Source organism: Coturnix japonica, chromosome 9, assembly GCF_054131305.1.
Source record: "Coturnix japonica strain WE chromosome 9, WE-NBRP24, whole genome shotgun sequence".
Lineage (NCBI taxonomy): Eukaryota > Metazoa > Chordata > Aves > Galliformes > Phasianidae > Coturnix > Coturnix japonica.
This window is the reverse complement of record NC_140671.1, coordinates 2,805,047-2,820,486: the sequence shown is the minus strand read 5'-3', so window position 1 is coordinate 2,820,486 and position 15,440 is coordinate 2,805,047. Positions and strand designations below refer to the sequence as shown.

Below are 15,440 nucleotides of genomic sequence, written 5' to 3'. Positions count from 1 at the left end.
CCTGCTTAGGAACCATTAGAGGCATTTGTAGAGTGGGAAACATTTAAGTCAGTTGAATCAAACCTTGAAAATGTTTACTGTGATTTTCAACAGAAAAGATTCAAAATAGGAATCATGGGGAAAAACTGGAAAGAAAAGCATTAAAGCTTTTCTTCACTAGCAGAAATAACCGTTTCACTTTTATTTATTAACTTGCTGTTAATAAGTAGGGAAAAAAATAAAAAAAGGAAAAAAAGGACATTCTCTGTTATACCAAAGCACCGGTTATAGTGTGATCTGGTTATATACAGTATTTATTCCTACCAAATGCCTGTTTCTTTCACTTCATTAAAAAGCTGAGAACACAGGCAAACAACACTTTTCCACAGAGCGAACCACAATTCTCTTGCAGAAACCCACGCGTTTATTTGCAGTAATATGTAACCACACCACTGCCCTTACCCTTTGTAACCACCCCATTCACAGTTGTATCACGTCACTGCAACTGCTGACCAGGATACAAGCTTCCTTCTCCCTCACTGACAGATGCTCTTAAAACTATGAAGTTTGGAGAAGGACACGACTGATGGAAACCAGATGGAGAAGTCAGCAACATGCCCAGAGGATTTCTAATGATTCACAGATCACAGTTGGCAACTTGGCTTTGGAAAATTACAATGAACGCATTATTACAGGGCTTCTGCAGCTTCTTATTTCATCAGTATTTTAGAACACTGAAACTTTTTTCTATTTCTTCATTTATTTTTGTACCAAGTATCTATTAATACAGAGTTCCCAAAAAAATTCATGAGCAATCTGTGGAATGCAAACATAATCAAGCACTTACAACACATTTCACTCAGGAGACTTTGAGTGACTTCAAATGGTTATTATCAATCTTGGTCAAAAAGGTCTTCAGTCACACTCCGCTCCCTTTAATACGAGACAAAATATTGAACCTAGACAACACTGCATGGTGTTCAGTTACTTCAGCACAGCTGAACAAAATTTCTACAGTGCCTTCCCAGCTACTCTTTCTACATTACTAAATATGGTGCTACTTTTTCCTGGAGTTAAAGATTTCCCAACCACACCTGAGGGCTTGTCTTGCTTTTAAATTTAATTATATGGTAATGAGCTAAAAATGCAGTTACATGGGAGGACTGCAGTCTTATTCATTTAGCAGATAAGGATGCAGTCCTATTTCAGGAAAACTATTTCCAGAACGTGAATAATCGAGATCTTGAAAAGGGTGACTGTATGTTTGTCCCAGCTCATCTGTCAATCTTGTTTTATTCATGTGACAAGAAGCTGCACTCACATGGCTTGAGTCCAAGAAGTGGCATAGAAATAGAATTCTTAAACTGAAGTTCAAGAAGCCCACAAGACTTAAAAATATTGTTACAGCAGTAAAGTTGGAGGGGGCACGATGGAGGAAGTGGGACAACTCCTAGGAATGTTCTGTATTGGTGTTTTAACAAGATTACATAAGCCTCACATAAGGCCTGTGTGTAAAGTACATGCAGAAAGGCCTAGCTCTACAAAACAGCGGTGCTGTTAAGCCTGCATCACACCTGTCATGTAAAATTCTCTTGACCCAATCATGCTGCTGTGACTTATTGGCTGATTCATTTACTGTTAGGAAAAGAGAAAGAAGGAGACATTTTGCTCTGTAGGGAGTGCCAGAGCCTGCTGCTGTGCGAGGAGGATGGGAAGGACGACACCTGCATGATGTGTGAGCAGGTGGATGAGCTGCTCAGCCTAGTGATGGAGCTTAGGGAGGAGGTAGAGAGATTAAAAACCATCAGAGATTGTGAGCAGATTGACTGGTGGTGTTGGATGTCTGAAAGAGTTGGAAGTCATTGTGCAGCACGCTAAGTACGACCTAGTTGCAATTATAGAAACATGGTAGGACTGCTCGCATGACTGGAATGCTGCAATGGATGGCTATAAACTCTTCAGGAAGGATAGGCAAAGAAGGAGGGGTGGCAGTACGGCTCTCTCTATTAGTATAGAGTGCTTTGATATTACATCCTGGTGGGCATCTGCTATAGACTGCCAGACGAGGATGAAGAGACAGATGAGGTGTTATATGTGCGCGTCTATATATGTTCTCACCATTTCTATAATTAACAGATTTTTGTCAGTTAGAATAATGAGGCTACTACAGGTCAGCAGTATAACAGACCTGTTCACTACCATTTCATAGTTCTAATGGAAAACACTTTAAAAAAAGAAAACCTCACATGAAGTAAACACACTTTATTCACGTGCAAAGCCAGCTATCAATTACTTTGTCCTTACCTTAAAAGCTTTTCTATCCAAGCAATTAATTTGTTTTAGTTTTACTACTCCCTCAAACATCAAATACTCTGCAATTCTACAATCTTTAATTGAGGCTGTAAATCATTAAATACACCATGCTGCCCAGGAGAGATAAGCTGTATTTACGTGCTCTCCTCATCTCTTAGGCCTTTTGCCTGACTAGAACTTGAACAACTTACCCAGTTTTTTGTTAGATCAAGTTAATTCTATACTTTTTCTGGGTTTATTAACTATATTAACCTTAGAAAGCAAAGGTGTATTAAATACAGTATGGTTACTTTTATGGAACTAGGTTATTTTTTCATGATGACTTTTGCTAGAGAGCTGAAAATTTCCTCATGGTGTCACTATCAGAAATCTTCCATGTTACGTGACCTGCTCATTTCAGATAACTTTTACAGACATGTTTGTTGCCAAAACTTTAAAACATACGCTTAAAAAAAAAAAAAAAAAACCAAAAACACTCGGCTGTCTGCAGCGTCAGCCTCAAAAGAGTTAATAGCCCATAGCACTGCCCAAGGTAGTGCTATTAAGTTGCCACGAGACACCTCCAATGCAATTCATATTGAGTTAGGGCTAAAGACAGCCAGACAGTAATGCTGTTATAGCATCCCCACAGGCTTCTTCTTTCTTTGCTCTCAGCAAATTATTTACACAATCAAAACATTTTAAGAAGAGTACTAGAAAGCAATGAAGATCCCCATCAACACCCACCACTACCTCCCACACACAACCAGTAGAGATGGACATAGCTGCTCAAACTCAATCCTTTCTCTAGACATCTTTTCTCCTTGGTCTCTTGCACCATCTTTTCAAAAGGACACGTCAGAACTTCAGCCTCCTCCTTGCTGTATTTCTTTCTGTTTAAGCCCCAGGAGCACCTCAGTCCTGTGATATAATTCTTTGGAGTATTTAAGTGGAAGTCAAATTCCCTATGAAAGAATTTAGCCAGCATGGAGAGCTGAAAGTACATCCTCCAAGCCACTAAGACATAAGAAACTGCATTTACACTAGGAAAATAAAGTGGTGAAGCTTGCTGCTCTCCCTAATGAGAAAGTTGGAAATAAATATACAACTTCCACAGTAACCTATACATATATACATCTTACAGAAATACAAGAACAGTATCTCTCATGAATACATTTTTGACAACTCTGTCTATATGCTACTTATTCCCCACTTTGTTTACGTTTCAGAATCTGTCAGGAGCAGGGCTTAAACCATTAAACCATGCTATAGATATTAATTAATGGTTTTCACTCATTTGCCAGCTCCTGAAAGGAGAAAGATGGATTAAAAAATATATTTACAGCAGAATTTAATTATCCATTTTCAAGCCACTGGCCTCCTGGCAAAAGTCTCTCAATGCAGTGCAGAATAGGACTTGGATTAAGAATTAATTTACTGTCAGCAATGATCTACAATTTAACGACTTAATCAAGTTTGCTATAAAATTGGTAGGGAGCTCTGGAGCCTAATATTGCTGTAGAGCCTGCTGCATTGAAAGACAGGTTTCAGAGAGCCATAATATAATAATCATCCAGCAAATCCAAGATCTCTCTCAATATATAGTCAGCCTATCACCAACATCTACCACTGACATCATGGGCCAACATAACAAAACGAGGCATTATTTTCATTACAACCATTGTATAAAGCTGTTGTATAAAACTTTATAAAAGTACGGACAAGATTATTACACAGATGTACTCCTTCCTGATACATGCACTTATTCTGGAAGACCTCACTCCACCTTCACTATTAAAGGAAACTCGTGGTTAAAAATAATGAAACTAGTGGGAAAGTGAGACCTACTACAAGTCTAAAAGATACTGAGCTTAAGTTTGCTGAGGTGTTTGTGTCATCTACAATCTATGCCATGAGTTCCTCTCTACACAGTTGCAGAGGGCTAGCAGCTGCTAAGAGCATGCAACAGCAAAGCCCACCCCCAGCTCAAGTGGGAAGCTAGGTTGCTCACCATCAAAATGCCAAAGGCACAAAATAGCTTTCTTGTCCCAATTTCTTCATGTTTTTATAAGTATACCAAAATAACAACACAACTCATTAATTATAACCTTTCAAGAGCGGTGTGTTTTTTCCCCCCCCCTAAATTGTTAAAATTTAAAAGAACTGCAACCACGGCACTGATAGAACTAATTTTAGCCTTCGACACAGAATATTATGAAAAGTCTCGTCTTTCTATTAATGCAAATTTATTTAAGCAGTCAGTGCAGGAAACTTTAAAATATGCTAATCACTGCTTCTTTGGACTGATGCCTCAAATGTCTTTGGTAAGGTGTACTTACCACAGAGAGGCTAAGTAAAGGGATCACTGTCTAAACTTCAAGTGTTAATAGGCATTTGCACCTCAATAAAGTGACAAAGATTTTTATTGCTACTTTTGTGTATGTTTTATATTTTATAAATTTTTACATTTAACACCCTTTTCCTATATAAAACCTACTTCCTGATATCTGAGCTGAACTGCCATAGTGTGTTATAAATGGAAATGCTTTTGATAATCACATGCACTGTTTTTCTTTTTAAAGTGATTCAGTGCTGATGAAAACGGGCCAGATTGACGGCCTTGCAGATTGGAGTTCCCTGTTAATCCACAAAGAAAACAAGGCACTGTCAGGCCAGTAGTTAGGCCAGCTTCCTTCCATATTAACTTAAATCCATAAGAGAGAAAGAAAAAGAAAACCACAACATACATATATCTAAACCTTAGTTTGACTTGACCAGCACATGTCCTTGCCTTGCTTCATATTTTTGCTTGCAAAGAGAGTAATCTAAGAAAATGGTACATGTCAAGGACTTGTCTGCACCCCATGAACTGCTTCACAGCACCCTTAAAAAACCCACACGCATTTAAATCCAGTGGCACACATTATTCCAAAGACAGCATGTGCATCTTGAGTATGCAGTTAAATGAATAGATTGATTTTATCTAATAAAGAACTGAGCTAACGTCACCAGGCTTCCCTTGGCTTGAGCAGCCCTCTCATGAAAGCAAGTGGTTTTCAATTACTGGGTGACCCACCAGAAAGAATACATAGTTCCTGCAGAGGTTTGCTTTAATCAGAATAAACTTACCCACAATGGATAACTCTCAACTTTCATTATATTTACAAAACCTCATGTATTATTTATGAGCAGTGTGGCCAAAATATTGGGAATTATCATTCTAGAATGTACCGATTTAGCTGGAACAAGCCACAACAAACAAGAGTCGCATCTGAAAGAACAGGCAGAGACACTTGTTCAAATCACCAGACCGAATCTATAAAATTGAACTAGGAATTTACACAACAAAAGCCCTTTTAAGTGGTACACAAGTAAGTCCACAATTAAAGAAGAAAATACAAGCACAGAAATGAATAAACAAATACAAACACAGGATTTTAAAATACCAGAAGTAGCTCAGCCAGAACACTTAAGAATAAAGTCGCATGTCATAGTTATACAGCTACATAAACACAAATCAGTGTGGCCAGAAATCTGTTTCATTGCACAATGATGACTACTGGTCTATCTGCTACTTGACATTGTATGGAAAATTCTGCCTGCCTGTAGTAGACTAAGCTGTTAGTAAAGAGATACTGAGTTGTCCTATACTTAATAGTTACCTATGTGAAAAAAAACAAACCCAAACAGCCTCATATTGTTGGAGAAGACAATTTCACACTGAAAGTAACACCCCAGTCTTTGCTAGAAGACCAGTCTGTGTCCAGTATTGTGTTCCATCTTCTGTCAACTGAAGATGGCAGATGTCAACAGATGGCAGAGTACATTTCACGTTAGCATTCCTTTTTCAACATTTAACATTTTATGAATTCTAAAAAGCCACACAGAGAAAGAGTTAAATCATTTGTCTTGCTGAAATGGGTAATCTAAATTACATCGCTGAGATCATGCTCTTAAGCCAACGTGCTTTTGGCTCTGTGTGAGCACACATTTAAAATGTACTGCTAATTACTTACATAGCTCATTATCTCCTTGCTATGTTGGATGCAACTCATTTCCTTTGTCCACCCACTGTCTTTCAGGTAACAATGAACTAATGGGTATAATGTGGCTGAAACTATTGCTTTTTCAAGAGGTAAAATGCAGCACAGAAACATCCAGTGAAATCCCAAAATGATAACTCACTGTCAGCAGAGGCACTCAGATTGCAGCCTTCCCCATGAACGCAGAAAATCACCTGCCAAGCTTTCTTCAGAGCAATGCAAGTAATTCTCAAATAATTGTGTGCATGTGGAAAGAGTATGGGAGAACACTCCAAGCCATTATATATATAATGTTTTAACCAACACAGCTAATTTCTGGCCCCCCAAAATAAGCTACACCAAGGTCACAGATGGTGTGCTGCTTTCAGTAAATATTCCCCATGGTGATCAAATATGGCCATTTATACAGAGGATGATGCATATACATCCACACACTTCTCTATATATAACAGCAAGAAAGCCAGACAGCCAGGCTGAACTCCAGTGCTGTATCAGAATCACTCTGATTACCACATTAATATCCAGCCTCACTGCTCTGCCATCATTAAGAGACTGCAAAGTACCTCTGAATAGCAAGGAATGTTCATAATATTCATAAATTTAAAACATTTTTCTTTTTCCTTTCAGCCCAGGTTTTGCCTAACACAATGAACATCTAGAGCACTCACCTCATTAAACAAGGAAACCAAGAAAATATTCCAGAAGCCATCATAACAGATTCCTGCTTTGCACAGAGGCAGAAGGCTTACATGGAATACAGCTTACTTCAAAGAAAACTGTATTGCTGTAGAATACAGTGATTACAATTTTTTTCCACTATGAGTGTGTCCTAGAGCATTATATCTCAGCAAACTGATGCTGTTAGAGAAACTCTGCTGACGTATTGCTACCGTGGTGAAAATGGCATTGTACTTGCACTAATGTCCTTTTTATCAACCTTAGTTCAACATTCAAAGCCCTTTAATTTACAATCAGGGACCTGCACGTCTTTCACTGCAGCTGCAGGTAGTGTCAAATGCTGTTGTTGCCTGGCAACTAACAGGTAACTGGTCCAAGTCTGTTATATTTATGTATGGAGAAAGTTAACATTAGGAAACTACACACAATGCTGAAACTGACTTCTGCTTCTTGTGAAGCAAAAGACGAACATCTTTCACCAAACCTTCGCAATCAGTTCACATCACGGTTCTTTCCAGAAGCAGAGATGTAAAGAAAGCATTAAAAGCTGTTCATAATATCACATTTACGTACTTTTCCCTTTTCATATTCAATATCGTTACTCCTGATACAATCAAACTCATATCCTTCAAATGGATGAATCTACCACCAAATTTAAAACCACAAAGCTTCAAGTCTTTTACATTCAGTTCATCACATTATTTCTTTTCTGAAATTGTGTTGCCTCATGGTTGCAAAGCCCTTTGAAGACAAATGTTGTTCTTATAACTTATTCGCCAAGAGCTGTGGCTCAAATAACTGACCACAACATGCTCTCCTTACAATTCATCATCATTAGATCGAAATCACAGTATCTTGGATTTCATAACACCTGTTATGAAAGGCCAGTCCTGAAGGATCTAAAAGACTCATAGGACAGACATTACCACCACACATGTACAGACATGCACGTTTTTAGGCTGGAACAATAGCTCATTTAAGTAGGAGAAAATGCAGGGGTGGCAAATAATACAATTCCGCCTATAGGATCAATTCCTGTACAAATACATCATAATTTCAATTATGCACTAATTAATTGCAATTAACTTCAGGCAGAGAGTAAAAATTGTGCTTACAGCTGTAAAATACGCTTACAGAACAATCATTTATTAGCAACTCCTTTGCCTCCTATACATCAAAAGTCATAGAAAAATTCTCTATAGAATTTAAGAATATTGCCTACAGTGATTAAAAAGGAAACCATACAACGCCAAACACGATTCCAGAACTCTGTTGATCCTTATTAAATAAAAAAGCTTTTCCTACTCAGTGTCATTGATTTAAGTGTCTGCTATGGCTTTTATAGTGCTTCCAAAACAATATATAAAATATCCACGGTTCCTGGAATTCTTGAATTTCAAATAATGATTTTCATGTCTCTCCATTATCATTAGAACGCACTATTAAATGCCAGGGTTTGTTTCTGCAAGAAGTAGCATGAGCATCAAACATCTGCCCATTGCTCCCTCCCCATAGGCATGCCACACTTCTCAATTGTGCCATTAAAAACTGATTCTGCAGCTGCACAGGGAATTGCATAAGGCAGTGATCTGTGCTAAAAATAACGCTGGGGTGGACAGGGGAAGAAGCACCCTGATTAAGCAGGCATTTCTACAACAAGGAAAACCATGAAATTGTGGCTTAGCTATGTCAGGCGATGGACAAGTTTTAGCTGTGCACACAGTAGGTCTCTACATGCAGAGCCGCACTTACTGCTGAAAACAGACTGCAGAATTCAGCTCAAGACAACAAGTTCAACGTACCATCTAGAAACGTACATCAACATGTATACCAAACAGAGCACTCCAACTCCTATTTATTTCACATTTTTCTTTGTTAAATTCTCTTTTCAAATTTAAAATTATATCCTAAGTACACATTTATATTACTTACTCTATATATCTACAATATTCTAAGAAGTCAATACAACATCTAATGGTATAAAGATGGTGAAGCTAAACTCTCCCTCCTTCAAATATCTGCCTCAAAAAATCTCCAATCCCCCACTGCTAGAACTCATGCAAGAAAGAGAACGAGAGACAGAACTTACTGAAAACTGCCAACGATGATACTCTTGACTTAATGTGGTGACATGAGACTTAGAAATCCGGGTCTCTTCTATAAACTCAACCTGATCAGATGTGCACGCTGATGTTGCAGACTGCAGGCATGATGGGTCATCTCCAAACTGTGTACAAAGAAACAAAATAAACAAGCGACCAGTTTGTTTAAACTGTGTTTGTATTAGTTGACTAGCATTTACCCTTCTTACAACACAGTGTGTTCCATTAACATGTTTTCCACTGCATGTTATTTTCATGGTTTCTTTAAAAGTATATGATGAGATGCAACTTACAGCACTGTAATTAAAGTGTTCCTTTACCAGTATGGTTAAATCTCCTCTAAAACCTCAGTTCAGCAGAGTATTTCCAAAATATGCACAATGACCATCACTATATTTGAGCATTTGTATGCATATTCAACTGCCTATCCCTTGAATTAGAACACATGCAGCAAATTATTCATCCCACACATTAGAGACTGACTATTTACGAAATGAATACAAAATGTAAGTGTAAAGATAAACACCTCTGGTCTGAAATCATGATAAAAAAAACAACACAATGCAACAACAGAGAATAACATCCTGCAGGAAATTCATTGGCTTTGGTAGATGGAAAGCATAAATAAGCCCCTTGAATTATTTTAAACATCTTATATTTCAATAAAATTGAATTCTAAAAATAATTTCATATATGGCCCCTCTGCATGCAAAATGACAAGGCATATGAACTGTACCATATATGCACAAGCTAAATATCATAGGTTATTATCTAACAGATTGTTCTGAATCAACGATAGATACTTCTACTCATACCCCCACATTTCTATCTACGTTTAAATGTCTTTACTTACAAAATGCCTAATATCTTCATCACCAATCTAATTCCAATGGTAACATCAAGGCTGTACTTGCAGAGCATGGGAAACCACAACTGAAAAGCATGAACCCTTACATTTCTGTTAGGCTTAGGCCTGACAGCAAAGGATCTTTTATTTATTCATGAGTTTCCTGACAAGAACTAGTGGTTGCTTTGTGTCAGCTGAATAGGATCGTAATTCAATCTTCACTGGAACCTGTTTATCTGAATGACTCATTAACGTGCAAGCTTACTGCTAAAGAAGTCTGTTTCATAACAAGTGTATTTTATTAAGGAAATATGTGTTTAGAGAAGGTCACTTTATGTGATTAATGAGTTTATCAAAGTTCTTTTTTTGGTAGGCACATTATTTCTTAAAAACCTAAATGAAGCAAAGTACAATCACATCTGCCAGTTACGGAACAACTGGAAGGGCTACATCACTGGCTACTAGGCAGTTTGAGGAAGAAAAAAATCCTTTAATTGCTTGTGAAATTATTACCTCTTTTCAATAGCATGCTCACTGTTAATCAAAGGATTCAAAAAGAAAAACAGCAAGCATTTCAGTTTTGAACTTATTAACCACGTGTACTTATTTTTCCTAATTTTGAATGTATTTTGCTCTTCAGTTACACTACTCCCTTGAACTTGTACTCTTAGAACTGTACTCTGCTACAGGAAATGAGCAGATATATTCTCCCAGATGGAATATAGGGAGAAAAAGACAACACAGGTGATTCATTAGTGAGGAGCATCAGTATGACATTCTCTAGAAACATGGAACTGTTATAAAGAAATCTGAGTGGAGAGAAATATGGAGTCTTGTCTGAAGAAGCCACAATGATCTTTGAAATGGTCTACGTAGCAGGCTTGGTACCAGCAATGGTTTGTATGTTCTCACCGAATATCTTAACTACCATCTGGAGAATCCAGCTCTTGATATCCTTTCAACCCATGAAACACGTTTGTTTTAATATGCTGGTATGAAGCGAAATAGTACCTTCCACCCTTATTTCAACCGACTTCTTACAGTCATCACTAAGAATTGCAAGCAATCCTTCCTTTTAAATATATACGTGCTGGTTTTGGCTAGATTTTGGATTAAAATAATGCTGATAACACAGATGTAAACATTCTTGCTGAGCAGCGCTTGTACTTTTCAAGAACATTACCTCTAAATATGTGTCAGCAGAATCGCTAAACATTCACTCCAGAAATTTATTAACGCAAGCATTCAAAAGGTGAGGAATACCTACTGGATCTAAACAGAAGAGCGCCCATATGTAATTGCTCAATATCAGCATCTAACATAACACCATGTTTCTGATGTGCTAAGCAGGAACTGATCTCTTGGGAATGCAGAAGGCTAAGAAACATCAAATAAACCTCAAACAGCAAATTTTCCCATTGGTCCAGGTATATTTCCTCTTCAGTTTTGTTTGCTGAAAATTATCTTGTCATGGAAATACAAATATATTGTAATTTCTTAATAAAGAATCAAAATGATGTATTACTTTAATTATACTTTCTAGCATCACTTGAACTTAAAGTTCTCAAGTGCTGGTTATGATCCAGTACAATAAATGTACCAACAGCAAATCAGCAATAGGAATGAGGAGTGCCAACACCCATCCCACATAGGAATTTATTCTCGAATAGAAAAACAGTAAGAAATAAACAAAACATCCCAAGACCAAGGGAATCCTATTTCACTGAGCAAATTCAAAGAAGGTCAGAAGGCTCGATCTTTGGCACTGGTGTACTCTGTCTGAAAGCTGAGCTGCCATTTAAATACTTATAAGGGAGAGCTGTAACTGCAGATTGAGAGCTGTGAGACAGCAGTGCATGTGCAACATAGGAAAATGAAAATATTCATGAAATGGAGATAATTCACCAAGGGAAAGTTTCAGAGAAGGAAAAGAGCATTAAAACATGGCATTTTAATGACTTGTGAGTCAGGATACGCAGGAAAGTGATCTGTAACCTCTTACTTTTGTGGTCTGTCATGGGACACAAAGAAAGAAGTGAAATCCAAACTCTTAATAGCTGCCAAAAAAAAAAATTAAGAAAATATTGAAATGAAAAAGGTTCAAATTAAATGACAGCATAATGAGCTGTAGATGGAACTGTGCTTCATTTTTGTGAGCATTTCTAAAGAAATAAAGAAAAAAAAATAAAATAGGAGGAGAAACAGCTGCGAGTTTGGTAAAGCAGGAATTTGTTGCTAAAAATTTTCCAGAACCTGCTGCATCATTTAACTGGCTACTATCAACAGTACAATATCTCAGCAGATTAAGGGTTCTTGCTACATAATCTCCCTTCCTTCCTGGCTTTTAGTCCCTTTAATTAAACTGAATACACACGTGTCCCTCCAGTTTGAAATCCACAGAAATTACAGATTCTTTGCACGCAATTTATTCTGTTTGACACCATCAGCAACACAAAAAGACTGAGAACTTACAGTAAATTCTTCCTGCAGAAAAGGAACAATAACATGAATCAAGATGATCAACCAACAGCTTACCAGCAAGATGTGCAAGGGCTGTCTACTCTGCCATTCTTTGTTTATGCTCCGCTCCTATTCACAAGCCCAAATACACCTCAAACACACAACAGAGAATATTCCCATTTTGTTCATTTACTAAGTTACCTTCCTGTTGCACAAAACACCAACCCCATAACTACAGAGGACAGAATATCACATGCTTTTATATGTGTGAGATAATATTTTTGAGATGAAGAGGTTTAAAGAGCTATCTTGCAATAAGACAGATGTTTGAAATGGATGCAGTTGCAAGATAAATTATATATTAACTGTTTACACCAGTGACCCTATTAAATCAGTCCTTGAACATCTGAAGGGTATGAATCTCTGGTTTAGACTCACAAGCAGCAAGCTGAGAACAAATGAATCCATTTGTTAGTACTGCTGATACCATCACACTTGAGAAAATATAACTACCTGCATAGTAATCAACTCTAATTTCTCCATGATATTGGAATTTTTTGGACTCAGACTTTGCCTTTGATAATTGCATAATGCATTTCAAAAGAATTGCTATTTCCTCTTCAGTGATCTTTGAACAGGAAATACTTTTATTGGTAAAACAAGCCAACACCTCAAAATATTCCAATGATGACACCTGGTGGACTTGCATAGTGGTTTCTTCCACTTTCTGAATACACGTGAAGCTACAGGCAATCAGGATATTGTTTTTAAGACGATAAATCATGTAAGGATGCACATCACGCACTGGATTCAGTATATCATCTTGCAAGAAACCCACTTCTAGATTTTAAATATAGTATTACAAAATGACTGGCATATTGTCACTGCCCTCTCATGGAAGAGAGAAAAATGGGACAGAAGTCCGTAATCCATACTCTGGGGTTATCAGGAACTTGGCAATTGTTGTAGAGATCTTATCATCAAGAATTCTTGAATTTCATTTTTTCCCCATGAGGTAGATGAACAGTAACAACTATGAAACACAACAAGAGAGTAACAACCAACAGGTGGCGATGAGGTAAACTGAATCCTCCAAGAGGTTGACAACACAAGACCTTGTTGATTTCAACTAACAAAACTCTTCCTGCTTTGGAAAGTAAGCTCTAATCATATTCAGATAATCAATGTGCAACTCATTTTTCAGACTAAATGTGACAAGGTTATGTCCTTCAATAATAAGGCTTGATCCAGTAGTTTGGACAAATATTTGGTGACTGACAACTCTGTCATAAGATCAGTGAGGAAGAATAAATCAGCAATAAATGTTTGTCATCAGAGCACAGGAGTGAGATTCAAGGAATGCTGATCAACTTCCTGGTTCTACACAGTTAATCACTGGCATTGTAAAATGTATTCAATGTTTTTGTAAGATACAAATATCTCAGTATGTAAAAGAATAGAGGTAGGACATGGAAGTTGGAGGAGTGATTCCTAATTGTTCATATCAGTAAATCCACTCAATGATGGTTCTTGATTCCTTTCAACTCTGTTCCAATACCCTCCCAGTCTTAGCCAGATCGAACAATGCCCATTATGACAGGGAACAGAAAGCAAACACTGCTGAAAATGCTAAGTTTAGCTTGAGGATTAATTATACTGATTCAGCTTTGGAAGAATAGTGAACTTGATTGTGAGTGGGAAGATTGTTGTTTAGAGTTTTTAATAAGTAAATTTAAAAATGAGAGCTCGCTTGTCACTTGCAAACCAAAGAAAGAACAATGGGATGCACTGGAGGCTATCCAGCCATGCAATCAGAGCAATGGAACAGAAACATCTCATAGTCTACATCACCAGAATAATAAAATAAGAACAGACAGATGACACAAGAAAAGACTTGATAAGCAACAGCATGCATATCCCTTTGATCTTTTTAAGAATAATTTTAAGCCTTACCAATACTGCACAACTTCAGAGAGGCAGTACAGTTTAGAACATCAGGTTTGGCATTAAAAGAGCCACAGTGTCTATTCCTACCCTTCTTACTTGCCCTTCCTTACAGGCCACACCAATTGTTTTCATTCATTTGCACACATGTAATCAGTATCTTTCTTAGTGGCATGATCCTAAAATGCTACCACCACAGTTCTAAGGAGAATCAGCTCTTTGAGCCCAAAGTTATTACCAATGTAAAATGCAAAACCTTTAAAATGATTTGAGGTGGCTTTTCAGAAGAAAATGACAGTCAGAAGAATGTCTAACTCCCTTTGACATCAACAACTGTACAGAAGCTGAAGATCTGTCTCTTTAAAGAAGTCTCAAACCCAAACAAAAGCCAGAAGGCATCTGGTAACAGCTGGTACCTTTCAATAGCCAAATAGTATGAATTTGACATCCCCATTTTGGCAAAAGAAAACGTATAATTTTGGCAAAAACAGCCTCCTATCACTAGACAAACAACATCTTGAGCTTCTGTTGCGAAGTCCACAATTTTTCTACTCTCTTCTACATGTAATAATTTCAACGACTGACGTGGCAAACAGCCATACCTCTTAATTCTGTGATCACCTGGTACCTGGCCTCCACTGATAATTATAGATACATTTAAACTTAGTCATAAAGTCATCTGTCAAAACACAAACTGAACCCTCAGAGAAAAAAGCATTGTGTTTTTTTGTGTTTTCTTCTTCCAAGTGCAAGTCCTCTGGTATTAGCTGGATCTGTGCCTATATATGCAGCCAAAAACATTAACAAACAGACTAGTCCTACAGCACCGCCACCTGAGCACTGCAGGCTTTCCCCTGCATTCCAAAAACACTGCAGTCCACAGCTTTAGCTCTACAGGTGAATAATCTGTCATTCTGGCCAGGCACTAATGGGCTAATCAAAAGAGATTTTCAGCCTGTGGAGTAATAAAACAGGACTGCTTCATTCTAACATCAGAGAGAAAAGCATCAACATCAGACTGCAGCCTTCAGGTCTGACTTGAAAAACAAACATTTTTTCAGATAGAAATAATTTTGGATAATCTACTTAGAAATT

The 15,440-nt window shown here is 37.5% G+C and overlaps 1 protein-coding gene across 48 annotated transcripts in view; it reads right to left on the bottom strand.

Annotated features, from left to right (window-relative positions):
- The window catches only part of RIMBP2 (RIMS binding protein 2), a 96,400-nt gene that overhangs the window by 57,295 nt on the left and 23,665 nt on the right, over positions 1-15,440 (bottom strand). For all 48 annotated transcript variants that reach the window (XR_014931952.1, XR_014931953.1, XR_014931954.1 and 45 more), the window contains one exon: positions 9,082-9,219. Coding sequence is in view for 35 of the 48 variants with exons in the window: in XM_085509437.1 (XP_085365563.1) it covers positions 9,082-9,219 (138 nt within the window). In the remaining 13 variants the exon portion in view is untranslated. The remainder of the gene's footprint in view (positions 1-9,081; positions 9,220-15,440) is intronic.